Raw genomic sequence first — 26,673 nt, 5'->3', positions numbered from 1 at the left:
GACGCCACCGGAGAGCACTGCAGGGGTTGGGGCTGGGGGAGGGCAGCTGCCTTTGCCACGTGTGGCGCCGACAGTCTGTGGTTTATCGGCTCTGGCTCAGACTCCGCACCCGCTGGGGTAAATCGGGGCCGGCGTCCCATCTCGCCCAGGCCGGGAACAAGGAAACCTGGGTGTTAGCCGGCCCTGCACTGAGCTCCGTGGCCCGGCCCGGTGGTACGGAGTGGGGGGTGGCGCCAGCTGTTACCCTGGGCACGGGGGAAAGAGGGTCCCAGCCGAAAACCCCGCCCTGCCAGCAAAGCACGGGTGTGACAGAGCAGGGCAGAAGCGTCATGGAAACGGGCGACTGCTCGTCAGTCTGCCGGGCGCGGAGCGTCTGTGCGTCTGTCTGCTCACGGACTCCTCCGAAGCAGGAAGAGCGAGGGCCTCGTATCCGGTAAGTCGAGGCTCGCCTGCCGTGGGACACGCTCGTTCGGTTTCGTTGTTATTTCAAGATCCTGCCCCGCGGAGACGCGCCCGGCGGGTCTGAAGCGCAGCTGCCGTGTCCTGTTTGATCGTGTTTAGTGCCCTGCGGTCTTCTGCCTGCTCTCTCTTTGGGCCACTGAGATCCCACCTTTGAGCCTTACGTGAGCCCTTGCAGGTGACTCCGGCCTCCCGCAGCCCGGCAGGCAACTGAAAAGCACAGGAAAAACATCTCCTGGTGCGTCACCAAATCTCAGGGGTTCCAGCAAACCCCAGACCTTTCCCGAGCCTGGGTCAGTGACTATTCACAGCTCAATCGCGGGCGGGGCGGCTCCTTGTGTGCCTTGGGCAGTTCCTAGGTTTGCTGCCAGCAGAGTCTTTGATCTTCGTTATATATTAACCCAGCGCCCTCGCCTCCGTGCGCTGCGACCCTGCGCCCAGCTGCCCCGGTGTTGCAGCTTGCCTGGTCGGCCAGACCATCAAGGTCCCCGGGAGGCCCTTACTTCGGGTTGCTGTTTTGGGTTGGCCTTGCAGAAGGTGCCTTCCCACAGCGACACAGGCATGCCTTGCCTCAGTTTACCATTCAGACCCAGCCTTGCCCCGCCCCTCCACCACGGCTCGGATCCATAGTCACCTGCCCCCTCCCTCCGCTGGGAAAGGCCCCAAACTTGAGTCTTTCTACCTCCCAGCTGGGTTCCCCGGCGCTGGCCAGTTTCCTCCAGGAGCTCTTGTAAACTCTCTCTCGGCTCTCGTGCGGCTCTCTCCAGCACCTTCCGCTCCGCTTTCCTTGGCGCTGGCCGGGTCATTTCTAGAGGCCTCTGTTGGGCGCTGACCCGTCCCAGGTGAACTGGACTTAAAGATCCTGGTTCCTGGGACCCAGTCCAACCACCCTCTCTGGGGAAAGCCACTTTGCTTTGGGTTTGCCACAGATCGAGGAAGGACTGTTGGGGTCCCAGACAGCCCCTGGGAAAAAACCGCAGTGTCAGGGTCTTAGACACAACACCGTGACGGTTGCGGGGTCTGGGCTGCAGACACAACAGCGCGACGGTTGCGGGGTCGGGGCTGCAGACACAACAGCACGACGGTTGCGGGGTCGGGGCTGCAGACACAGCAGCGCGACGGTTGCGGGGTCGGGGGTGCAGACACAGCAGCGCGACGGTTGCGGGGTCGGGGGTGCAGACACAGCAGCGCGACGGTTGCGGGGTCTGGGCTGCAGACACAACAGCGCGACGGTTGCGGGGTCGGGGGTGCTGACACAGCAGCGCGACGGTTGCGGGGTCGGGGCTGCAGACACAGCAGCGCGACGGTTGCGGGGTCGGGGCTGCAGACACAGCAGCGCGACGGTTGCGGGGTCTGGGGTGCAGACACAGCAGCGCGACGGTTGCGGGGTCGGGGCTGCTGACACAGCAGCGCGACGGTTGCGGGGTCGGGGCTGCTGACACAGCAGCGCGACGGTTGCGGGGTCGGGGCTGCTGACACAGCAGCGCGACGGTTGCGGGGTCGGGGCTGCTGACACAGCAGCGCGACGGTTGCGGGGTCGGGGCTGCTGACACAGCAGCGCGACGGTTGCGGGGTCGGGGCTGCTGACACAGCAGCGCGACGGTTGCGGGGTCGGGGCTGCAGACACAACAGCGCGACGGTTGCGGGGTCGGGGCTGCAGACACAGCAGCGCGACGGTTGCGGGGTCGGGGCTGCAGACACAGCAGCGCGACGGTTGCGGGGTCGGGGCTGCTGACACAGCAGCGCGACGGTTGCGGGGTCGGGGCTGCTGACACAGCAGCGCGACGGTTGCGGGGTCGGGGCTGCTGACACAACAGCGCGACGGTTGCGGGGTCGGGGGTGCTGACACAGCAGCGCGACGGTTGCGGGGTCGGGGCTGCAGACACAGCAGCGCGACGGTTGCGGGGTCGGGGCTGCTGACACAGCAGCGCGACGGTTGCGGGGTCGGGGCTGCTGACACAGCAGCGCGACGGTTGCGGGGTCGGGGCTGCTGACACAGCAGCGCGACGGTTGCGGGGTCGGGGCTGCTGACACAACAGCGCGACGGTTGCGGGGTCGGGGCTGCAGACACAACAGCGCGACGGTTGCGGGGTCGGGGCTGCAGACACAACAGCGCGACGGTTGCGGGGTCGGGGCTGCAGACACAACAGCGCGACGGTTGCGGGGTCGGGGCTGCTGACACAACAGCGCGACGGTTGCGGGGTCGGGGGTGCTGACACAGCAGCGCGACGGTTGCGGGGTCGGGGCTGCAGACACAGCAGCGCGACGGTTGCGGGGTCGGGGCTGCTGACACAGCAGCGCGACGGTTGCGGGGTCGGGGCTGCTGACACAGCAGCGCGACGGTTGCGGGGTCGGGGCTGCTGACACAACAGCGCGACGGTTGCGGGGTCGGGGCTGCAGACACAACAGCGCGACGGTTGCGGGGTCGGGGCTGCAGACACAACAGCGCGACGGTTGCGGGGTCGGGGCTGCAGACACAACAGCGCGACGGTTGCGGGGTCGGGGCTGCAGACACAACAGCGCGACGGTTGCGGGGTCGGGGCTGCTGACACAACAGCGCGACGGTTGCGGGGTCGGGGGTGCTGACACAACAGCGCGACGGTTGCGGGGTCGGGGCTGCAGACACAACAGCGCGACGGTTGCGGGGTCGGGGCTGCAGACACAACAGCGCGACGGTTGCGGGGTCGGGGGTGCTGACACCTGGATCTCCCACCTTCCACTCTGAGCGCCAGAGGCCTCTCTTTGGTGTGCCACCTGCGCTAGGGGCGAAGAGACCCTAGCAAACAGGGCCCCCAGTGCAGGCGCGTCTGGCCCTGGGTAGAGGGCCGGAGACCGTGCCGCATGGGGAGCCCGCTGAGGGTGCCCAGACGCCGCGGTGATGGGCGCCGGGGTAGGAACCGAAGGAGAATCGGACCCAGCGCGGGGCGATGTGGGCTGGCGTTGGGACGCAGACATAAAAGCTCCTGGCTCTGAGTTTTGAGGACAGCCGAGGAGAGACTGTGCAGGAAATGTGGCTCCGGGCCCCCACTGCCAGGGCCCCCCCCAGGAGCCCTTGGGGCGACCTCCCCCAGGCGTTATCGGGCTAGTCAAACAGGAGTGGCACAAATGCCCCTTATCAGCCGAGCTCCCTCCCCAGGGGCACGGGGCCGGGCTGGGAACCGCGGGCGCTGCCCTGAGCAAGCACCAGGGGAAATCGGGCCAGGGTGGCCCCACCTCTGGGGCGGGGTGCACAAGTGGAACCCGATATAAGAAGAACGGGCCCGGGGCTCTTCGGCTTCTGCGCTTGGGAGGCAGGTGAGTGCCGGGCCGGCGTGTTCTTGCCGCGAGCTCGGCTGGGCAGCTGCAGTGCAGGGCTAGGCCCGTGTGGCTCGCTACAAATGGCCGTTCCACCCCAGAGGCGGCCGCATCTCAGCACGGGGGGAGGGACCCGGGTGCAGGCAGCCCCGCAGAGGCCGCTGGTGTCGGGGCGAGTCGGTAGGAAACCCCCAGTCCCCGGGGCCCAGGCATGAGCGTTGGCGGGAAAGGAGCCGCGGGGAGCTAAGGAAGCCGGCAGAATTCCCACCCCCCATCTGTCTGTGCAGACTCGGCGGCGACCCCCTGCCACGATGCTGCGGATCCTTCTCCTCGCGGCGATCGGCGCCGTCGGCAGAGGTAGGAGCACGGGGGCTGAAGGAACCGCTGTGAGCAGGGCCTGGCCGGGGCTGGGTTTGGCTGGGAGACCGGTGGGGGGGTCTCGCTCCCCAGGATCATCGCTGGCCCCACTGCCAGGCCAGGGGCCCCTGTACACACAGCCCTGCGCCCCCCCCCAAGGGGCCACATCCCAGCGCCGGGCCAGGGGCCCCTGTACACACAGCCCTGCGCCCCCCCCGAGGGGCCACGTCCCAGCGCCGGGCCAGGGGCCCCTGTACACACAGCCCTGCGCCCCCCCGAGGGGCCACGTCCCAGCGCCGGGCCAGGGGCCCCTGTACACACAGCCCTGCGCCCCCCCCGAGGGGCCACGTCCCAGCGCCGGGCCAGGGGTCCCCGTGTGCCCAGCCCTGCGCCCCCCCCCGAGGGGCCACGTCCCAGCGCCGGGCCAGGGGCCCCTGTACACACAGCCCTGCGCCCCCCCCGAGGGGCCACGTCCCAGCGCCGGGCCAGGGGCCCCTGTACACACAGCCCTGCGCCCCCCCGAGGGGCCACATCCCAGCGCCGGGCCAGGGGCCCCTGTACACACAGCCCTGCGCCCCCCCCGAGGGGCCACATCCCAGCGCCGGGCCAGGGGCCCCTGTACACACAGCCCTGCGCCCCCCCGAGGGGCCACGTCCCAGCGCCGGGCCAGGGGCCCCTGTACACACAGCCCTGCGCCCCCCCCGAGGGGCCACGTCCCAGCGCCGGGCCAGGGGTCCCCGTGTGCCCAGCCCTGCGCCCCCCCCGAGGGGCCACGTCCCAGCGCCGGGCCAGGGGCCCCTGTACACACAGCCCTGCGCCCCCCCCGAGGGGCCACGTCCCAGCGCCGGGCCAGGGGTCCCCGTGTGCCCAGCCCTGCGCCCCCCCCGAGGGGCCACGTCCCAGCGCCGGGCCAGGGGCCCCTGTACACACAGCCCTGCGCCCCCCCCGAGGGGCCACGTCCCAGCGCCGGGCCAGGGGCCCCTGTACACACAGCCCTGCGCCCCCCCGAGGGGCCACGTCCCAGCGCCAGGCCAGGGGCCCCTGTACACACAGCCCTGCGCCCCCCCCGAGGGGCCACGTCCCAGCGCCGGGCCAGGGGTCCCCGTGTGCCCAGCCCTGCGCCCCCCCCGAGGGGCCACGTCCCAGCGCCGGGCCAGGGGCCCCTGTACACACAGCCCTGCGCCCCCCCGAGGGGCCACGTCCCAGCGCCGGGCCAGGGGCCCCTGTACACACAGCCCTGCGCCCCCCCGGAGGGGCCACGTCCCAGCGCCGGGCCAGGGGTCCCCGTGTGCCCAGCCCTGCTCCCCCCCAGGGGCCGCGTCCAGGGTCTGATTTATCCTCCTGCAGCACAAGAGCAACCTGTGGAAGCCTCGTTCTCTGGGCTCTATGGAGGCACCTGGGGAAACGAATTCTCCCAGACCTCTTACGAGATCGTCGGACCCATCACTGGAATGAAGATCTGGTCGGGCAGCCTGACCCTCCACGGGTGAGATTGGGGGGCGGGGGGGAGGGCAGGGGAGGTGGGCCAGCGGGGTTGGGGGGAGGGGGGCAGGCCAGAGGTCAGGGGAGCTGGGCCAGCGAGGCTGGGGGGTCGGGGGGCAGGGGAGCTGGGCCGGCGGGGCTGGGGGGGCGGGGGGCAGGGGAGCTGGGCTGGCAGGGCTGGGGGGCGGGGGAGCTGGGCCGGCGGGGCTGGGGGGGGCGGGGGAGCTGGGCCGGCGGGGCTGGGGGGGCGGGGGGCGGGGGAGCTGGGCCGGCGGGGCTGGGGGGGCAGGGGAGCTGGGCGGGCGGGGCTGGGGGGGGCGGGGGAGCTGGGCCGGCGGGGCTGGGGGGGTGGGGGAGCTGGGCCGGCGGGGCTGGGGGGGCGGGGGGCGGGGGAGCTGGGCTGGCAGGGCTGGGGGGGCAGGGGAGCTGGGCTGGGGGGGCGGGGGGCAGGGGAGCTGGGCCGGCGGGGCTGGGGGGGCGGGGGGCAGGGGAGCTGGGCTGGCAGGGCTGGGGGGGCAGGGGAGCTGGGCTGGCGGGGCTGGGGGGGCGGGGGGCAGGGGAGCTGGGCTGGCGGGGCTGGGGGGGCAGGGGAGCTGGGCTGGGGGGGCGGGGGGCAGGGGAGCTGGGCCGGCGGGGCTGGGGGGGCGGGGGGCGGGGGAGCTGGGCCGGCGGGGCTGGGGTTGGGGGGCGGGGGAGCCGCGGTGGCACTGAGGGCTCCCTGCGTCCCAGGATCCAGGTGCGCTACGGGACCGTGTGGAGCGGGGTGAGCGGGGAGACCTGGGGCACCATGGTGGAGATGGACCTGCAGGAGGGCGAGAGCGTCGTTCAGGCCCAGGGCAGTTACAGCTCCTGGGTCGTCACCTCCGTCACCTTCACCACCAGCCTGGGCCGCACCTTCGTCTTCGGCAACCAGAGCGGCACCAGCTTCCTCGCGCTGCCCGTGACCCAGGGCGCCGTGCTGCGGGCCGTCAGCGGGCGGGCCGGGCCCTACCTCTACGCCCTGGGCTTCCACTGGGGCGCCCCCCCCGCCCCCGGGGCCCCCTGCCGCCCCTGAGCCTGCCGGGCCCCCGCCCCCCTGCCACTGGGGTCCCCTGCCGCCCCTGAGCCTGCCGGGCCCCCGGCCCCCCACCCCCGGGACCCCCTGCCGCCCCTGAGCCTGCCGGGCCCCCGACCCCCCGCCACTGGGGTCCCCTGCCGCCCCTGAGCCTGCCGGGCCCCCGCCCCCCCCCCTGCCGCCCCGGGGCCCCCGCCCCCCCCCGCCCCCGGGGCCCCCTGCCGCCCCTGAGCCTGCCGGGCCCCCGCCCCCTGGCCCCCTGCCGCCCCTGAGCCTGCCGGGCCCCCGCCCCCTGGCCCCCTGCCGCCCCTGAGCCTGCCGGGCCCCCGGCCCCCCGCCCCCGGGGCCCCCTGCCGCCCCTGAGCCTGCCGGGCCCCCGCCCCCCCGCCCCCGGGGCCCCCTGCCGCCCCTGAGCCTGCCGGGCCCCCGCCCCCCCGCCCCCTGCCCCCCTGCCGCCCCTGAGCCTGCCGGGCCCCCGACCCCCCGCCCCCGGGGCCCCCTGCCGCCCCTGAGCCTGCCGGGCCCCCGCCCCCCCGCCCCCTGCCCCCCTGCCGCCCCTGAGCCTGCCGGGCCCCCGACCCCCCGCCCCCTGGCCCCCTGCCGCCCCTGAGCCTGCCGGGCCCCCGCCCCCCCGCCCCCGGGGCCCCCTGCCGCCCCTGAGCCTGCCGGGCCCCCGACCCCCCGCCCCCGGGGCCCCCTGCCGCCCCTGAGCCTGCCGGGCCCCCGACCCCCCGCCCCCGGGGCCCCCTGCCGCCCCTGAGCCTGCCGGGCCCCCGACCCCCCGCCCCCCGGGGCCCCCTGCCGCCCCTGAGCCTGCCGGGTCTCGCAGTCTCCTGCCAATAAATTGAGCGCCTCCTCCCACCCCTTGTGTCCTGGCCTGTGTGTGGTGCGCGGGTCCCCAGGACAGCACCTCGGGCCGGGTGCCGGACACCTGGGCCCCTTCTCTCCTGCCTCCCCTCCCCCCATCCCGGGTGTCTGGGTCCCGGTGTCCGTTTCTCTCTCCTCCATTGCGAGTAGCTGGGGGAGCACAGGGCCCTGAGGGGATTCGCCCCCGACACCTGGGCCCCAGTCCTAGGGGGAGCTGCAGGACTCCCCAGAGCTCCTGTCCCAGCACCTGGGCCCCATGCTGTGTCACTGCCCCCTAGAGGCGAAACACGTCCTGGGCACCTGGATCCTGTTCTCAATCCCGGTTATCATACGGCGCCACTTCCCCAGGCAGCCCCTCACGTGCCTCCCCAGAGCCAGCTGCATCCCAGCGCCGGGCGAGGGTTCCCCGTGTCCCCAGCCCCCCCCAGAGCCAGCCGCATCCCAGCGCCGGGCGAGGGCTCCCCGTGTCCCCAGCCCCCCCCCAGAGCCAGCCGCATCCCAGCGCCGGGCGAGGGCTCCCCGCGTCCCCAGCCCCCCTCAGAGCCAGCCGCATCCCAGCGCCGGGCGAGGGCTCCCCGCGTCCCCAGCCCCCCCCAGAGCCAGCTGCATCCCAGCGCCGGGCGAGGGCTCCCCGCGTCCCCAGCCCCCCCCCCAGAGCCAGCTGCATCCCAGCACCGGGCGAGGGCTCCCCGCGTCCCCAGCCCCCCCCAGAGCCAGCCGCATCCCAGCGCCGGGCGAGGGCTCCCCGTGTCCCCAGCCCCCCCCAGAGCCAGCTGCATCCCAACGCCGGGCGAGGGTTCCCCGCGTCCCCAGCCCCCCCAGAGCCAGCCGCATCCCAGCGCCGGGCGAGGGCTCCCCGCGTCCCCAGCCCCCCCCAGAGCCAGCTGCATCCCAGCGCCGGGCGAGGGCTCCCCGTGTCCCCAGCCCCCCTCAGAGCCAGCCGCATCCCAGCGCCGGGCGAGGGCTCCCCGCGTCCCCAGCCCCACCCCAGAGCCAGCCGCATCCCAGCGCCGGGCGAGGGCTCCCCGTGTCCCCAGCCCCACCCAGAGCCAGCTGCATCCCAGCACCAGGCGAGGGCTCCCCGCGTCCCCAGCCCCCCTCAGAGCCAGCCGCATCCCAGCACCGGGCGAGGGTTCCCCGCGTCCCCAGCCCCCCTCAGAGCCAGCCGCATCCCAGCGCCGGGCGAGGGCTCCCCGCGTCCCCAGCCCCCCCCCCCCCCAGAGCCAGCCGCATCCCAGCGCCGGGCGAGGGCTCCCCGTGTCCCCAGCCCCACCCAGAGCCAGCTGCATCCCAGCACCAGGCGAGGGCTCCCCGCGTCCCCAGCCCCCCTCAGAGCCAGCCGCATCCCAGCACCGGGCGAGGGTTCCCCGCGTCCCCAGCCCCCCTCAGAGCCAGCCGCATCCCAGCGCCGGGCGAGGGCTCCCCGCGTCCCCAGCCCCCCCCAGAGCCAGCCGCATCCCAGCGCCGGGCGAGGGCTCCCCGTGTCCCCAGCCCCCCCCAGAGCCAGCCGCATCCCAGCGCCGGGCGAGGGCTCCCCGTGTCCCCAGCCCCCCCCAGAGCCAGCCGCATCCCAGCGCCGGGCGAGGGCTCCCCGTGTCCCCAGCCCCACCCAGAGCCAGCTGCATCCCAGCACCAGGCGAGGGCTCCCCGCGTCCCCAGCCCCCCTCAGAGCCAGCCGCATCCCAGCACCGGGCGAGGGCTCCCCGTGTCCCCAGCCCCACCCCAGAGCCAGCCGCATCCCAGCACCGGGCGAGGGCTCCCCGTGTCCCCAGCCCCCCCCCCAGAGCCAGCTGCATCCCAGCACCAGGCGAGGGCTCCCCGCGTCCCCAGCCCCCCTCAGAGCCAGCCGCATCCCAGCGCCGGGCGAGGGCTCCCCGCGTCCCCAGCCCCCCCCCAGAGCCAGCTGCATCCCAGCGCCGGGCGAGGGCTCCCCGCGTCCCCAGCCCCCCTCAGAGCCAGCCGCATCCTAGCACCGGGCGAGGGCTCCCCGTGTCCCCAGCCCCACCCCAGAGCCAGCCGCATCCCAGCACCGGGCGAGGGCTCCCCGTGTCCCCAGCCCCCCCCCCAGAGCCAGCCGCATCCCAGCACCGGGCGAGGGCTCCCCGCGTCCCCAGCCCCACCCCAGAGCCAGCCGCATCCCAGCGCCGGGCGAGGGCTCCCCGTGTCCCCAGCCCCCCCCCAGAGCCAGCTGCATCCCAGCGCCGGGCGAGGGTTCCCCGCGTCCCCAGCCCCACCCCAGAGCCAGCCGCATCCCAGCACCGGGCGAGGGCTCCCCGTGTCCCCAGCCCCACCCCAGAGCCAGCCGCATCCCAGCGCCGGGCGAGGGCTCCCCGCGTCCCCAGCCCCCCTCAGAGCCAGCCGCATCCCAGCGCCGGGCGAGGGCTCCCCGCGTCCCCAGCCCCACCCCAGAGCCAGCCGCATCCCAGCGCCGGGCGAGGGCTCCCCGTGTCCCCAGCCCCACCCAGAGCCAGCTGCATCCCAGCACCAGGCGAGGGCTCCCCGCGTCCCCAGCCCCCGTCAGAGCCAGCCGCATCCCAGCACCGGGCGAGGGCTCCCCGTGTCCCCAGCCCCCACCCCAGAGCCAGCCGCATCCCAGCACCGGGCGAGGGCTCCCCGTGTCCCCAGCCCCCCCAGAGCCAGCCGCATCCCAGCACCGGGCGAGGGCTCCCCGCGTCCCCAGCCCCCCTCAGAGCCAGCCGCATCCCAGCGCCGGGCGAGGGCTCCCCGCGTCCCCAGCCCCACCCCAGAGCCAGCCGCATCCCAGCGCCGGGCGAGGGCTCCCCGTGTCCCCAGCCCCCCCCCAGAGCCAGCTGCATCCCAGCGCCGGGCGAGGGTTCCCCGCGTCCCCAGCCCCCCCCCAGAGCCAGCTGCATCCCAGCGGCGGGCGAGGGTTCCCCGCGTCCCCAGCCCCACCCCAGAGCCAGCCGCATCCCAGCACCGGGCGAGGGCTCCCCGTGTCCCCAGCCCCACTCCAGAGCCAGCCGCATCCCAGCGCCGGGCGAGGGCTCCCCGCGTCCCCAGCCCCCCTCAGAGCCAGCCGCATCCCAGCGCCGGGCAAGGGCTCCCCGCATCCCCAGCCCCCCCCAGAGCCAGCCGCATCCCAGCACCGGGCGAGGGTTCCCCGCGTCCCCAGCCCCCCCCAGAGCCAGCCGCATCCCAGCGCCGGGCGAGGGCTCCCCGTGTCCCCAGCCCCCACTCCAGATCCATCTGGCTGGGCAGGCCCCATGGCCCCTCACTCCACAACCTGTTAGCTTCCCCATGGACCTCTGTAGGGCTCCCCCATCTCCAGGCTGTTGGCTGGGGTCACGCCTTGTCCCCCTCGCCGCCATCTCGTTAAACAACGAACAGCCGGGGAAACTGAGTCCCAGCCCCTCTGCATTGTGCAAAGCATTGGAAACCAATAACCCCCCTCCATCAGGGCTGAGGGGTCTCTGTGGGCCCAGCCCTGCCCCAGAGGGGCCACGTCCCAGCACGGGGTGCTGTCCCTGGGGTCCCATCTGGGCAAGACGCTCCCTTGGCAGGGGGCGGAGGGAGTTGCCTGTTTCCCATGCGTCGGAGCCGTGCAGTCTCTGGATTCTCAAGGGGCTGCCGGCAGCACGGCGCAAGCCACTCGGTGCTGGCTACTTCCAAACTACAGACAGACGTGTGGGACGTGTCCCCTCCCCGTCCGTGTCCTCGCACGACCGTGGGTCTAAGGCTCGCGGGACTAGGTGGACACCGGCCCCAGCCCTGCTGTCGTGGTTGGGGCGAGACGAATGTAGCGTCTGCGTCTCCCAGTCGGCATCTCACCCGCTTTGGCCCAATTCCCAACGGCGGGACCCAGTGGGCTGAGCCAGTGGCGGGGGCTGGGCCCAAGGATCCGGGTTTTCTTCGTTTCATCCCCTCGGGCCTCGCCCCAACCCAGCTGGCACCGGCTCTCCGAAGGTCGCTCTTGCGTGTGTGCGGGCTCTTGCGTGTGTGGCGTTCTTCACCAATCGCCATTGGAAGCCATTGCTCACATTCGCACGGGCCCGGGGCGGCGCCGAGGTGCCTGCAGCGGCAGAGGGTAAGGGAGGGGCGCTAAGCCAGTCTCGGGCTGTCGTGCTCAGGGCGAAAAGGCCTTCGCCGAGCTGGGCCTACGTGGGAACCGCTCCACGTCTCCGTAAGAACGGCCAGCCTGGCCCAGGCCAAAGGTCCAGCGTCCGGTCTGCCAACAGTGAGCAATGCAAGTGGTTAGCGCAGGGCATGAGGCTGCTCCCCTCTAGGGCTGGGGGGACAGGGAACGGGGTGCTGTGCAGTTGGGGGGCTGCCCAGCTGGTCTCACCCCCCCCCCCGCAGAGGCTGGAGCAGGAGAAGCACGAGCTGCGGCGGCGGCTGGAGGCCAGGGAGGCCGAGTGGGAGATGCGGGCGGCGGAGCTGGAGGGCGACTTGGCGGCCCTGCGAGCCCAGCTGGGCCACCAGCGCCTGGAGCAGCAGGACACCAGCCGGGAGAGCTCCCAGGCCCTGCTGCAGCTGTCGGAGCAGAACCAGCGCCTGGCCGAGCAGCTGAGCCAGGTCAGCCGGGACACTGGGCTCCGCCGAGGGGGGGCGGGTGGGGCTGGGAGCCAGGACTCCTGGGTTCTCTCCTGGGCTCTGGCAGGGGAGTGGGGTCTAGTGGTTAGAGCGGGGGGCTGGGAGCCAGGACTCCTGGGTTCTCTCCTGGGCTCTGGCAGGAGAGTAGGGTCTAGTGGTTAGAGCGGGGGGCTGGGAGCCAGGACTCCTGGGTTCTCTCCTGGGCTCTGGCAGGGGAGTGGGGTCTAGTGGTTAGAGCGGGGGGCTGGGAGCCAGGACTCCTGGGTTCTCTCCTGGGTTCTGGGAAGGGAGTGGGGTCTAGTGGTTAGAGCGGGGGGGCTGGGAGCCAGGACTCCTGGGTTCTCTCCTGGGCTCTGGCAGGAGAGTAGGGTCTAGTGGTTAGAGCGGGGGGCTGGGAGCCAGGACTCCTGGATTCTCTCCCAGCTCAGGGGAGGAAGTTGAGGCTGGTGGCTCAGAGCTAACTCCATCATTCGAAAATAAAAAGCTTTCCCCAACTCTCTGGGCAAAAGGGCCAGTGTAGACAGCTCAGATTCCTTTTCCGCAAAAAAAGCCCCGATGGCGAAAATGGTGATTGGGGCTTTTTTGTGCAAAACTGCGTCTAGATTGGCCACGGGCGCTTTTCTGCAAAAAGTGCTTTTTCGGAAAAGCGTCCTGCCAATCTAGACGCGCTTTTCCGAAAATGCTTTTAACAGAAAACTTTTCCGTTAAAAGCATTTTCAGAAAATCCTGCCCGTCTAGACTTAGCCAAAGAGCTTCCCCCTGTGCTCAGGGTTGCCAGCGTCCAGTATTTGCACCGTCGCTCTGGTAAAACCATTCAGAAAACAACTTTTCCGGGGCCTTTTTTTGCTCAACAGAAGTTTTTCCCGGCGTGCTTTTTGGGGGGCTGTTTGGTATTTTTGTGAAACCGTCTGGCAACCCTACGGCGGCCGCTGGAAGAAGCCGTCTGGCCCCCCTCTGGCTGTGGGGGGCAGGGCATGGGGCAGAGACCTGTCCCCTCTAGGGGGCGCCAACTCCCACCTGGCCCCAGGGCAGGGCCCGGCTGGCTGTGGGGGGCAGGGCATGGGGCAGAGACCTGTCCCCTCTAGGGGGCGCCAACTCCCACCTGGCCCCAGGGCAGGGCCCGGCTGGCTGTGGGGGGCAGGGCAAGGGGCAGAGACCTGTCCCCTCTAGGGGGCGCCTGCTCCCACCAGAGGCTGTGCCTGACGTACGGGAAATAAACCGGGTGCGCGATGCGGCTGGCTCTGGGGCGGAGCAGCGGTTGAGACAGGTGCTAAGGCTCCCCTGCATTTCAAGGGCGGGAGCGGAGCTTGGAGCAGGGGGAGCTGTGTTCCTCAGCCAGCGCTGCAGACGTCCCTGAATGTCTGTGCAGCCGCGCCGGCCCGTCCATACCCCGCTGTGGGGGGGGGCCCCTTGGCAGCTCCCCTCGTTCCCAGCCTGGCCCCGGGCCTCTGGGAGGGAGCTGGGCTGATAAGGGGTGTTTGTGCCGACTCCCCGACAGCTCCTGATGGGAGGTCGCAGGGGGAGGGCGCAGAGACAAACCACAAACTGCCTTTGAACCCCAGAGTTTCTCTGGCCGTCCCCCAAGCCTCTCGCTGGTCCTTCCACCGGTGCCCATCACCGCGGCGTCTGGGCGCCGTCCGCAGGCTCCCCGTGTGGTGTGGTCTCCCGCCCGCTCCCCCAGGAGCGAGATGCCTGTGTGGGGGGGGGGGCCGAGTTTTGGGAGGGTCTACTTGGGGTGAGGCCAGGTCCCACGAAGGCCTCTGGAGCGGGACGTGAGGGGGGTGCGTCCGCACTCGGCCCCGGTGGGATGCGTGTCCAAGAGGGGTGGGTGGTAGGAGCAGTCTTGGCCCCACAGCCGACCAGGTGCAGCCCGGGGCCAATCGACCGGGGAGACGCCCCCGGGGTCCGGGCCCGCCACGCTCACGTTGCATCGGGGCCCGGGAAGGAAGCACAACGGGCAGGTGGCCCCCGAACGGGGGCGGGGGAAGTAACGACGCGGCCGGATCCCCGGGCACACGCAAACCCCGTGTTAATGGCCGTGCGCCCGGCGCTGCGCAGAGCCCTGGGCCAGGCCGCCGGGCGGGGACTCGACCCCGGGCAGCACAGCGCAGCTGGGTCCGGCGCCCAGAGTTCGGGAAAGACGCGGGTCCGGGGCCCGCGAATGAGGGAAGGAGCCAAACCCTGCCGGACGGGGAGACGCTTGGAGCGGGACCGAGAGCCGGGGGGGGGGGTTCCTGTCTGCCCGCCCCCTCGGGGGAAGACCCATTGGGCGCTGGCAGCGCCGGCCTGGCCGAGCGTGCGGGGGCGGCCATAGCCGGGGTTTCTAGCGGTGAGAGTTAGCCACCCTGGGGCAGATTGTAGCAACCTGAGATGGAGCCAAGGGTAATCCAGCTGGCTGGGGGGGGGGGAGGTGGGGCTAGATGGGGGGGTGATATGGGAGCAGAGTGGGGGCAGGATGGGAGGCATGAGAGGCTGGCTGGCAGGAGGGGTGTACGGACATGGGGCATGCTGGGGGATGGAGAGCGGGGGAGGGGATATATGGGGGGAGGGGTAGTTCCGTGGGCCCTACATTCACAGCCATCATCTGGGCCACTTGGGTCTCTGCTACCTCCCTCGGTGCCCCCGTTCCAACCTGCCCCTTCCCCCAATCCAGACACCCCACAGCTGTTTCCAATGGCTTTTATTAGAAAATTCTGGGTCGGATGATTTTACTGCTCCTCCCCCCACTCCCTCCCCCCAGGCTCCCCACTGCCCCTCCCCAGCGTGCCCCTGGCACAGTCACCCAGCAAACTGGGCAAGCTAGGGCGCTCCCACAGAGCCTCCCCCCCCCCCCCGCACACTCCTGCTTGCCTGGGCGTGCTGCACCCTCTGGTGGTAAGAGGGGGACGCTGCGAACAGGCTCTGGTGCCAGCAGTGGGATCACATAAAGTGCATTGGCGCAGCACGGCAGGGGTCACCGCAGGGCCCATGCCAGAGCCAGGATCCAAGTCAGGAGGGCTGCCAGAGGGCCCGGCGGGGCCCCACTGCAGAGGCACTGGCCACCTCCAGGCTCCCCCCACCTTCCACGGGGCCCTGGGGCCGGAGATGCAGTGGGGGCACCCTGGCAATACATCCAGTCCTGGGCAGCTGACTTGGGGTAGCCGCTCTCAGCCTCCACGCTGCCCCCCAGAAAGCGCCAGTATTGGGAGCCCTTGAAAAAGTAGGTGCTTCCTGCAGGGGGGGGCGAGAGAGAGAAAGAAATGAGAATGGGGCATTTGCCGCAGGAGTGGCTTTTGCTGAATGGTGCTGCAATACTGCTCAGGGCCACAAGAGGGCGCCAGACCCCAGGCTGCTCAGCTCTGTCAGCAAAGGAGGCAGAGCAGCAGCATTAACCTGGGGAACTGCCCGCCCCTGGGAAAATGGCCGCAGATGCATTGCTAGCCTAGAGGGCTCCCCTGCCTCCCCACCTCCTGTGGAAATCTGCAGGAGATGCTCCACTAGCCCGGGAAGACCCCACAAGCAGAAAAGGAGCAGTGAGCCTGGGGAACCCCTTGCCACTGGAAATGTGGCCAGAAGGGCCCGTTACCCTGGGGAGCGTCCCACCCCTGGGAAGGTGACCTACCGTCATTCCAGCTGATGATGTCGTCCAGCCCGGCGGGCACCCCCTTCCAGAGGTTCAGCGGCCGGGGGTACCCGGGCTCCACGGCCCCGGCTCGGTCGTCGAAGCGCCAGTAGCGGCTGTTCTCGAAGAGGTAGGTCCTGCCGTTGTGCCCCCAGACGAAGGCCGCCTCCACGGTGGCCCCTGGCGGCAGCCCCAGGTCGGTGATGGGGCGGGGAGACCCCGGATCCGCCCGCGTGTCAGTGAAGACCCAGAAATGCGGCCCTGAGGGAGGATAGTCAGTATGCAGGGGGCTGGGGGGCAGGCGGGTAGTCCAGTTGGGGGGCAGGCGGGATTGGCTGCGAGGGCGGCGTTAACGGGAAACGGGGCCAGAGCCGCAGGACGAGGAAGGGCCCAGCCCGTGGGCGGGCAATGGCGTGCCAACCGCCAGCAGCAGAAGGAACCGCTGCAAATCTGGGTCCCCAGAAAGCCGCAGAGAGGAAGTGGCGCCAGGCAGAGCCGTGGGACAGAGCGCCGAAGAGCGGGGGGGGGGGGGGGGGCCCGTCCGACGAGAGCGGAGACGCCAGCCCGGCTTGCTAGAAAAGCCCTGCCCCCACATTCCCTCCCGCCCCAGCCCCACCCCGGGAACCGCCAAGGAGCCGGCGGCTGGCCGAGGCGCGGGAGACGAGCCCCGCGCTTGCAGAGCACGGCAGAGCGCCGCAGCCAGCCGGCCGTGCCCCTCCCCGGCGCCGTAGGGCCCGCTGGACACAGCGCCGGGTTTAGCGACTCCCAGGCCCGCCTGGCGCCCCAGGGCGCGGTCAGAGGGGACCCTCTGGCCTGGCGGGAAGAGGGGCGGGGCCAAGCGGTGCAGCCCGTACACAGGGGCCTGGCCGGTCCAGTGAGCCGGGCCACACCTGCAGGGAGCAGGACCCGATTGACTCGGGGGGGGCGGGGGAGGCTGGCGGCTCCCTCCCCCCGACTCGTCCCGTCTCTGGTGTGGACGGAGGAGCCGGCCCCGCAGTCCCCCGCGCAGGACATGGGAGCCGAGAGCCCACGGGAAGGTCGCAGCCTGGAGCGTCTCTGGCGCCCGGCCCCGCCCGTACGGGCCGGATGGGACCGGCCCCACCACCCCCCAGAAAGGGGGCCCAGACCCCTGGGGGGACCCTGGGCTGGGACGGGCAGGTGGACTCTGGAAAGTGACGCAGGGAGTCTATTGGCGCAGTGTGGGGGGGGGTAGGAAAAGTCCCTCGCGGAGTGCGAGTTGGGAAGGGTTTCCCCGCGGCAGGGGAGGCCACGGCCCCGCAGGACCTGGCGGGAAGGGCAGGCGCAGGCCTTGCTGGAGGGAGGGAGTCTCTCGGCGGCGGGAAGCCGGGTGCTTCGGGGGGAGGGGGGAGAGTAGTCCAGCCCTGCAGCTCAGGGCGTGGGGGAGAGACGTGGGCAGGCGGCAGGGGAGGAGTAGTGCGGGGCCCCCCCGGCCCGAAGGGCTGAGTCGGGGTCCGCGCCCTCAGGCGCTGGGGGAAGGGTGCGAGCAGACGGCAGGGGGGCCCGGAGGCTCCGGTCCCGGGGTGCAGGACGGACCTTGGGAAGCAGCCGTGTCTCCACCCCGCGCTGCGGCTCCCACGCCGGCTCCGGGCACATGGCCCGGCTGGCGGAGGGGAGCAGGGTGCCCCCGGCAGCTGGGGGTGGGGAGGAGGCTGGGAAAAGGCCCCCACTGAGCAAAGAGCAGGGGCAGGGGAGGTCCCAGTGCTGGAGTGGGGGTCCCAGGTAACCCCAAGGGGGATGGGATGTTGCCCGGGCGCTGGGTGAGAGACGGCTCCGTGCAGGGACAGCCCAGGTGCAAAGGCCCCATGGAGCCAGGTCTCCGAGCCCAGAGGCCCATGCCCCATAGATACGGGGGGGAACCCCCCCCCTCGCAGAACCATGGGAGGAGCTGAAAGCCGTGGAGTGGGCAGAGCCAACCGCAGCCGTGCAGCAGCCGGCGGGGGCTGGGCGGGTTCGTGGAAATGCCGCTCTGGGCGTTGGGAAACTGCACAAACTCGCCCACTGCGGCCCCCAGGAACGCACCCGCCGCTGCCTCGCAGCCAGGACCTGGAAACGGGCTTGCCTCTTGGCACGCTCGCTCTGCGGCATGGCAGGGGAAACTGAGGCAGGGCACTTCAGGGTGCTGCTGGTGACACGCCAAGAGCCCCATGCTGGACCCAGAGCCTGTGCTGGAGAGGGAAGGTGGCAATGCAGCCCTGGGGGGAAGGGGGGCCGGAAGTGGAGCAGGCTGCAGGGGCTATGGGGTCAGGCTGGGAGGGGTCTCCGCGCTGAAGGATTATGTGGGGCAGGGCTGGGGGGTCTCCTCCCTCACCGATGAAGAAGATGATCTTGCTGTCATTACTCCTCTCGTAGACAGCATCGATTGCCCCCAAATCTGTGGGGAGCCCCATCCAGAATCGCTGGGTCTGAGCTGGCTCTAGGGAGACCAGGTTACGGGCTATCTGCATCCTCCAGAAATGCTTCTCTGTCAGAGAGAGAGGACCCACACACTGAAAGGGGGCAGAGAGCACCCTCCTGAGCCCCCCCCCCCCCCGCCCAAAGGGCTGAGAAAAGGCGACTAGCCTGTGGAACTCCCCGAGACATGAATTTGGACATTCAGCCTGCGGAAGAGCAACTGCTCTTGCAGGTTGCAGAGAGGGGCTGTTATCCTGCCAAATTCCCTCCTCCCCTTCCCAAAACCCCTCCAAGAAACACCTCCCCTTTTGCAACAGCTGCGGAGAGATATTGTTCACCTGCGGAACTCCCCCATCACAGGAAATTGTGTACAATGAGTTGCAAACATGATGTTAACCAGAAGTTTGCAACAATTTGTCACTTCCTGTCTTCGGAAGGAATCCTGTCCAAAAATAAAATCCCAAACAAAAAACCAAAATACCCGTAACTAGCCAAACTCCCCGCCACATGAAACGCTCCCTCATGAGACTGTGGGCAAACTGTGCTGTTAAGCAGCTGACCCATATGCCTGAGGCCCAGAAAGCAGTGCGAGCCCATGGGAATCCGATAATTGTCAGACTGTGTCGTTAGCTGGTGGAACTCCCTGCCTCATGAAATCAGAGTGCGATTGCAACAAAAACCCTCTGTGGCCCTCTGTAGGATGGAAATGAGATTTCCTTAAATCCCATGGTGCAGACCGAGCGGTGGGAGGGGAGAACATCATTAACCCACGGGACTCCCCACCACAAGATACGAGGCCAAGGGGGAAGCAACTCACTCTTGAAGAAGAAAACCTCCCCGCGGATGTTGGCGATGGCATCGAAGTGGGCCTGGCAGCGGTCGGGGGCGGGCGGGCGGGGCCTGCGGGGGGGACAGACACACACGAGTGGGGCACGCTGTACAGCCCGGGGGCAGGAGGGACAGGAGGGCTCCGGGCTGTGCTGAGAGAGGAAGTGGGGGAGTCAGGAGGGAAGAAGGGCCGTGGGGCCGTGGGGGGCCCCGATACTCACTGCTGGGTGGGCCTGTGGGGCGGCAGGTCGGGAATGGGGGGCTGGGTGGGGATGGGCCGGGCTGGCGGATCGTCTCCAGGGCGACGCTGCCTCCTTCCTGGAGCGGGGAGAGGACGGAGGCGTGAGAAGGCGGAGAGGGAGGGGGACGACAGGCCAAGGCGGAGACAGAGGAGACATGGGGCGGGGGGGGGGGGGGGAGACTGTGATGGGCAGGGAAGGAGCCCGGAGCCTGAGGGAGGGGGGACAGGGACTGGGGGGGGCCACTCACCGTACAGGGTCTGGATGCCCAGGGCGTCATCGGGGGGCAGCTGGTAGAGGTGGGGCTGCCCCACGGGGCCCTGGTAATAGGGCATCATGATGGACTCTTTGGTGGAGGAATGGGCCAGTCCCAGGGCGTGGCCGAACTCGTGCACGGCCACGGCGAAGAGATCTGTGCCGGCTCCTGGGAGGGGGAGGGGGCACTGAGTCACTGCTGCTGCCCCCCGCCCCCGCTGCTACCTGGCACACACTGCCCCCCGCCCCTGCTGCTACCTGGCACACACTGCCCCCCACTACTCTGTCCACGGCGCCCCCCACTGCCCCCCGCCCCCGCTGCTACCCGGCACACACTGCCCCCTGCCCCCGCTGCTACCTGGCACACACTGCCCCCCACTACTCTGTCCATGGTGCCCCCCGCTGCCCCCTGCCCCCGCTGCTACCCGGCACACACTGCCCCCTGCCCCCGCTGCTACCTGGCACACACTGCCCCCCACTACTCTGTCCATGGTGCCCCCCGCTGCCCCCCGCCCCCGCTGCTACCTGGCACACACTGCCCCCCACTACTCTGTCCATGGTGCCCCCCGCTGCCCCCTGCCCCCGCTGCTACCTGGCACACACTGCCCCCCGCCCCCGCTGCTACCTGGCACACACTGCCCCCCACTACTCTGTCCATGGTGCCCCCCGCTGCCCCCTGCCCCCGCTGCTACCCAGCACACACTGCCCCCCACTACTCTGTCCATGGTGCCCCCCGCTGCCCCCCGCCCCCGCTGCTACCTGGCACACACTGCCCCCCGCCCCCGCTGCTACCCGGCACACACTGCCCCCCACTACTCTGTCCATGGTGCCCCCCGCTGCCCCCTGCCCCCGCTGCTACCTGGCACACACTGCCCCCCGCCCCCGCTGCTACCCGGCACACACTGCCCCCCACTACTCTGTCCACGGCGCCCCCCACTGCCCCCCGCCCCCGCTGCTACCTGGCACACACTGCCCCCCACTACTCTGTCCACGGCGCCCCCCACTGCCCCCCGCCCCCGCTGCTACCTGGCACACACTGCCCCCCACTACTCTGTCCACGGCGCCCCCCACTGCCCCCCGCCCCCGCTGCTACCCGGCACACACTGCCCCCCACTACTCTGTCCATGGTGCCCCCCGCTGCCCCCTGCCCCCGCTGCTACCTGGCACACACTGCCCCCCGCCCCCGCTGCTACCTGGCACACACTGCCCCCCACTACTCTGTCCATGGTGCCCCCCGCTGCCCCCTGCCCCCGCTGCTACCTGGCACACACTGCCCCCCGCCCCCGCTGCTACCCAGCACACACTGCCCCCACTACTCTGTCCATGGTGCCCCCCGCTGCCCCCCGCCCCCGCTGCTACCTGGCACACACTGCCCCCCACTACTCTGTCCACAGCGCCCCCCACTGCCCCCTGCCCCCGCTGCTACCCGGCACACACTGCCCCCCACTACTCTGTCCATGGTGCCCCCCGCTGCCCCCTGCCCCCGCTGCTACCTGGCACACACTGCCCCCCACTGCTCTGTCCACGGTGCCCCCCGCTGCCCCCATGCTGCTACCTGCCCCACTGTCTTTGTGCCACTACCGGCCCTATAGCGCCCCCTGCTGGCTCCCCCACTGCCACCTGCCCCACAGCGTTCCCTGCTGGCTCCCTGCTACCCGCCCCATGGCGCCCCCTGCTGCTCCCCCACCCCCTGCTGACCTGGCGCCGTGGCACGGGGCTCGTAGACCCAGGTCTCCTCGTCGTCGAAGTGGGTGTCCCCGGAGATGGGGTGCTCGCCGGGGAAGAAGGCGTGGGCCAGGGTGCTGCCGGGCCCGTCGAAGGGGTACCCGTCCTGGTGGAAGGCGCGGCTGAACTCCACCAGGATGTCGGCCCCGTCGCCGGACGCCTCCTGGAAGGTGAGGGCCGAGGCGTTGGCCCAGGCCTGCAGGGCGTAGAAGAGCAGGCTGCGGACGTCGTCCCGCGACAGGCTGGAGGCCTGGGGGTAGGAGCGCACCCTGCGGGGGGAGGGGGAGGAGACAGGGTGAACGGCGGTGGGAGAGGAGGGGGAGCGAGGGGGAGCGGTGGGGGAGGGGGAGCAGTGGGGGGAGAGAAGCGGTGATGGTGGGGGGGAGGGAAGCGGCGGGAAAGAAGCAGGAGCGAGGGGGAGCAGCGGGGGAGGGAAGCGGGAGCGAGGGGGGAGGGAAGCGGGAGCGAGGGGGAGTGGTGGGGGGAGAAGCGGGGGGGGAAGCGGGGAGGGAGGGGGGAGGGAGGGGGAGCGGTGGGGGGAGAAGCGGGGGAGGGAAGCGGGAGCGAGGGGGGAGGGAAGCGGGAGCGAGGGGGAACGGCGGGGAAGGGAAGTGGCGGGAGCGAGGGGGAGGGAAGCGGGAGCGGGGGGGGAGAAGCGGGGGAGGGAAGCGGGAGCGAGGGGGGAGGGAAGCGGGAGCGAGGGGGGAGAAGCGGGGGAGGGAAGCGGGAGCGAGGGGGGAGGGAAGCGGGAGCGAGGGGGAACGGCGGGGAAGGGAAGCGGGAGCGGGGGGGGGGAAGCGGGAGCGGTGGGGGGAGAAGGGGGGAGAAGCGGGGGAGGGAAGCGGGAGCGAGGGGGAACGGCGGGGAAGGGAAGTGGCGGGAGCAAGGGGGAGGAGCAGGGGCGAGGGGGGGCCACGGGGGAAGGACGCGGAGGGAGGAGAAAACCCAGAAGTGGGGGGAGGGGCCAAATGACGAGGGGGAGGAAGAGCCAGGGACCCCGGCGCCCCGCCCTCACCTCCAGGTCAGCTGCTTCTTCCCCCAGACGCTGCCGCTGTGGGCGTAACGCTTGCGCCGGCGCATCAGCTCCGAGGTGCCCACGATGTCCGGGAGGGAGCAGCGCGGCCGGTCCATCATCGCCAGCGTCCCCTCGTCTGCAGAGAGAGGGGGTAGGACCCAGGCCTCCGGCTCCTCCCCTCCCCTGGCTCTGACCACTAGACCCCACTGCCCTGCCCCGGCTGGGAGAGCGCCCAGGCAACCGGCTCCTCCCCTCCCCTGGCTCTGACCACTAGACCCCACTGCCCTGCCCGGGCTGGGAGAGCGCCCAGGCGACCGGCTCCTCCCCTCCCCTGGCTCTGACCACTAGACCCCACTGCCCTGCCCCGGCTGGGAGAGCGCCCAGGCGACTGGCTCCTCCCCTCCCCTGGCTCTGACCACTAGACCCCACTGCCCTGCCCCGGCTGGGAGAGCGCCCAGGCGACCGGCTCCTCCCCTCCCCTGGCTCTGACCACTAGACCCCACTGCCCTGCCCCGGCTGGGAGAGCGCCCAGGCCTCCGGCTCCTCCCCTCCCCTGGCTCTGACCACTAGACCCCACTGCCCTGCCCTGGCTGGGAGAGCGCCCAGGCGACCGGCTCCTCCCCTCCCCTGGCTCTGACCACTAGACCCCACTGCCCTGCCCGGGCTGGGAGAGCGCCCAGGCGACCGGCTCCTCCCCTCCCCTGGCTCTGACCACTAGACCCCACTGCCCTGCCCGAGGTGGGGAGCCCAGGCTGCCTGCCACACCTACCCAGAATCCCGGTCTCCTGCAGTCCGGCAAACTTCTGCATCATCCGGATGGCATCACTCAGCCCCTCCTGGGTCTGCAGTTGGGCCTGCATGGGGTCTGGGGGGGGCAGATACCCGAATCGGGTCAGCCAGTCCTGGGGGGCAAGGGAAGGGTTAGCTGCCTGAGCCAACAGGGAGGTGAGAGAGGGGGTGGACACAGCCCGGCAGGGGGCGCTGCAGAGAGGGGAGGGGGCAGGCCGGGCCCGGCAGGGGACGCTGCAGGGAGGGGAGCAGGCCGGGCCCGGCAGGGGGGGGGAGGGGGGCAGGCCGGGCCCGGCAGGGGGGGGAGGGGGGCAGGCCGGGCCCGGCAGGGGGCGCTGCAGGGAGGGGAGGGGGCAGGCCGGGCCCGGCAGGGGGCGCTGCAGGGAGGGGAGGGGGCAGGCCGGGTCCGGCAGGGGGCGCTGCAGGGAGGGGAGGGGGGCAGGCCGGGCCCGGCAGGGGGCGCTGCAGGGAGGGGAGGGGGGCAGGCCGGGCCCGGCAGGGGGCGCTGCAGGGAGGGGAGGGGGGCAGGCCGGGTCCGGCAGGGGGCGCTGCAGGGGGAGGGGCAGGGGGGGCAGGCAGGCCGGGCCCGGCAGGGGGCGCTGCAGGGAGGGGAGGGGGGCAGGCCGGGCCCGGCAGGGGGCGCTGCAGGGAGGGGAGGGGGGCAGGCCGGGCCCGGCAGGGGGCGCTGCAGGGAGGGGAGGGGGGCAGGCCGGGTCCGGCAGGGGGCGCTGCAGGGAGGGGAGGGGGCAGGCCGGGCCCGGCAGGGGGCGCTGCAGGGAGGGAGGGAGGCAGGCCGGGTCCGGCAGGGGGCGCTGCAGGGAGGGGAGGGGGGCAGGCCGGGCCCGGCAGGGGGCGCTGCAGGGAGGGGAGGGGGGCAGGCCGGGCCCGGCAGGGGGCGCTGCAGGGAGGGGAGGGGGGCAGGCCGGGTCCGGCAGGGGGCGCTGCAGGGAGGGGAGGGGGGCAGGCCGGGTCCGGCAGAGAGCACTGCAGGGGGGGGGGCTCTTTCCCACAGCCCTGTCCGGCGCTTAGAGCCCCCTTTGTTCAGCCAGAGGAGGGCAAAGATCAAACAGACGCCCCCGGGTTTCTCTCCCCCCCATTTCCTCTGCCCCCCCCCCGCCCTGGCTGCTGCTGGGGCGGGGAGGGGAACGCGCTGGGGTACCGGCGGGGAGGGGCGGGACCCGGCCGGGAGGATTACTCGGGGCTCCAGGGCGGTGCTGCCCCACGACCGCGGTCCAGGGCTGAGCCGGGTCCCCCCGGCAGGGCAGTCCCATGACGGGAGCCAGGCGGGGCGCGGGGCGGCCGCCGCAGGGGAGGCGAAGCGGAGCCAGCTCACGACACGGACGGGGACAAGCGGCTCCGGCCAGTCAGCCCAGGCAAAACCGCCCCGAGGCAGCCCCGGACCCCGGGATCCGGCTGCGATCGAGCCCGGGGAACCCCCCGCAGCGCCCAACCCCGCTCGGCTCCCAGCACCCGGCATCATCAGAGCTGCCCCCCGCCGTCCTCCTCCCCCCGGGAAAGCAGGCATCCCCCCCCGGGACCCCGGGCGTCCTCCCCCCCGGGACCCCCAGGCGTGCGGGCGCTCACCACCCCCTTGCTGAGGCGCTGGGCGCTGGGCCGGCCAGCGGGGCTGTGGGGCAGGGAGACCAGGGCCCCCAGCCCGAGCCATAGGGCCGGGCCCCGCAGCATCGCAAGGGGGGACGGGAGTCTCCACCCCACTGGGCGCTCAGGAGCGATGCTGCCTCCGGCCGGCTCCCTGCCCCTATATACCAGCCCCCCGGCTCCGCCCACCCCCCGCCTGCAGCCCCGGGGGCCGGACGCCTGGGTTCTCCCGGGCTCGGGCCGGGCCGGACGGGGGGTGAGGGGCTGAAGCCCGGACTCCTGGGTTCTCTCCAGGTGCTGGGGGGGGGGGGGGGGAGGTCGTCTGGCCTGAAGCCAGGAGGTTCGTGGCTCAGCAGGTGGCGGGGGCGGGGGCGGGGGGAGGGGGAGGGTCTCTTCCTTTCTCAGGTCCCGACCCCAATTAACCCCCCCCCCCCGCTGCTTTGATCCCCCTCCTCCCCCATCATCTCCGGCTTCCGCCCGTCACCCCTGGCTGCCCCCCAGCGCCCCCATCTCCTCCCAGCCCCCCGGATCTGCCGCAGCCCCCCTGCGCCCCACTTCCCCCAAGCCCCTAGAGCCGCCCACAGCCCCATCCTACCCCAGAGCCCCGAGCCCCCCAGTCCCAGCCCCACCCCCAGCGCCCCCGAGTCCCCTCCCGGCTGGGGCGGGCACCCTGAAAGCAGGGCAGCAGCGGAGGTGGGAGGGGACCCCCCAGGCTGTCTCTGGTTGCCCTCCCCACACACAGGCCCCTTCTGCCCCGGCCATTAACGCGGGCCCGGCAGATCAAAGGCAGGGACCCCTCCCCCACCCTGCTGCCCCCCCCATCCAGCTCCTTCGCCCCAGGCCTCAGCCGAGACCAACAGACTGTGCCCACACCCTGCCCCCCCCCGCCGCGTGTGCCCAGCCAGGGGTCTCCGTGCCCCCCTGCCAGCCACATCCCAGCCCGGAGAGGGGTCCCCTGTGCCCCCCCCCAGCCAGACGAGGGGTCCCCTGTGCCCCCCAGCCAGCCGCGTCCCAGCCGGGCGAGGGGTCCCTCTGGCTGTTCCAGCCCCAGGCGCCCCCCAAGTGTGTGTGGGGGAGAGTCCCCCAAGACACAAGGCTGGGAGGATGCAGAGGCTCAAAACATTCACGGGGGGGGGGGATATGAACTGCCCCAGCCTGTGGGGAACAACTGGCCCCCAGTCTCCCCCCAGGCCAGGAGAGAACCCAGGCACCCTGGCTCCCAGCCCGCCCCCCCCCCCCCCCCCCCCCCGCTGAGGGTTGTCCAACAGGCACTTTTGGCAACACCTGAAGAAGAAAAACAGGATGTGGGGAGCAGTTACCCCATCGTCCCCTGTGCCTGGGCCGTGGGGGTGGGGCTGTGGGGCAGGGAGAAGGTAGGTGGAGGGGGATCAGGAGGGGAGGGATTAATAGGTTTTGGGAGGGGTGAAAGGATTGGGGAGGGGATAAGGAGGGGTTCAGGGATGGGGAGGGGATACAGAGATGGGGAGGGGATACGGAGGGGTTCAGGGATGGGAAGGGGATACAGAGATGGGGGAGGGGATACAGAGGGGTATAGAGATGGGAAGGGGATACGGAGGGGTTCAGGGATGGGGAGGGGATACAGAGATGGGGGAGGGGATACAGAGGGGTATAGAGATGGGAAGGGGATACAGAGGGGTTCAGGGATGGGGAGGGGATACAGAGATGGGGAGGGGATACGGAGGGGTTCAGGGATGGGAAGGGGATACAGAGATGGGGGAGGGGATACAGAGGGGTATAGAGATGGGAAGGGGATACGGAGGGGTTCAGGGATGGGGAGGGGATACAGAGATGGGGAGGGGATACAGAGGGGTTCAGGGATGGGGAGGGGATACAGCGATGGGGAGGGGATACGGAGGGGTTCAGGGATGGGGAGGGAATACAGAGATGGGGAGGGGATACAGAGGGGTATAGAAATGGGAAGGGGATACGGAGGGGTTCAGGGATGGGGAGGGGATACAGAGATGGGGAGGGGATACAGAGGGATTCAAGGATGGGGAGGGGATACAGAGATGGGGGATACGGAGGGGTTCAGGGATGGGGATGGGGAGGGGATACAGAGGGGTATAGAGATGGGAAGGGGATACGCAGGGGTTCAGGGATGGGGAGGGGATACAGAGATGGGGGA

At 71.5% G+C, this 26,673-nt stretch overlaps 2 protein-coding genes across 4 annotated transcripts; one reads left to right on the top strand and one right to left on the bottom strand.

Annotated features, from left to right (window-relative positions):
• The first annotated feature begins 237 nt into the window (after positions 1-237).
• On the top strand, positions 238-6,813 carry ZG16 (zymogen granule protein 16). Its single transcript, XM_075917348.2, has 4 exons — positions 238-433; positions 4,041-4,110; positions 5,458-5,596; positions 6,322-6,813. The coding sequence occupies exons 2-4, from the start codon at positions 4,065-4,067 to the stop codon at positions 6,644-6,646; spliced, it is 510 nt and encodes a 169-aa protein (XP_075773463.2). The 5' UTR covers positions 238-433; positions 4,041-4,064; the 3' UTR covers positions 6,647-6,813.
• A 3,876-nt stretch (positions 6,814-10,689) lies between these two features.
• MMP25 (matrix metallopeptidase 25) lies at positions 10,690-24,789 on the bottom strand. Of its 3 annotated transcripts, none has more exons than XM_089779054.1 (10): positions 24,513-24,715; positions 22,909-23,041; positions 22,140-22,275; positions 21,098-21,393; positions 19,395-19,568; positions 19,127-19,223; positions 18,895-18,977; positions 17,995-18,147; positions 15,666-15,926; positions 10,690-11,699 (listed from the first exon to the last, which is right to left on the bottom strand). In XM_089779054.1, the coding sequence occupies exons 1-10, from the start codon at positions 24,612-24,614 to the stop codon at positions 11,629-11,631; spliced, it is 1,506 nt and encodes a 501-aa protein (XP_089635180.1). In that variant the 5' UTR covers positions 24,615-24,715; the 3' UTR covers positions 10,690-11,628. The 3 variants fall into 3 exon arrangements, with proteins under 3 accessions (XP_089635180.1, XP_075773468.2, XP_089635179.1); XM_075917353.2 differs by lacking the exon at positions 10,690-11,699 and adding an exon at positions 14,838-15,274 and having other exon boundaries at positions 24,513-24,789; XM_089779053.1 differs by lacking the exon at positions 10,690-11,699 and adding an exon at positions 14,842-15,274 and having other exon boundaries at positions 22,909-23,004; positions 24,513-24,704.
• Positions 24,790-26,673: the final 1,884 nt, after the last annotated feature.

Source organism: Pelodiscus sinensis, chromosome 5, assembly GCF_052426305.1.
Source record: "Pelodiscus sinensis isolate ZL-2025 chromosome 5, ASM5242630v1, whole genome shotgun sequence".
NCBI classification, from domain to species: domain Eukaryota; kingdom Metazoa; phylum Chordata; order Testudines; family Trionychidae; genus Pelodiscus; species Pelodiscus sinensis.
This window is presented reverse-complemented; position numbering and strand designations above follow the sequence as displayed.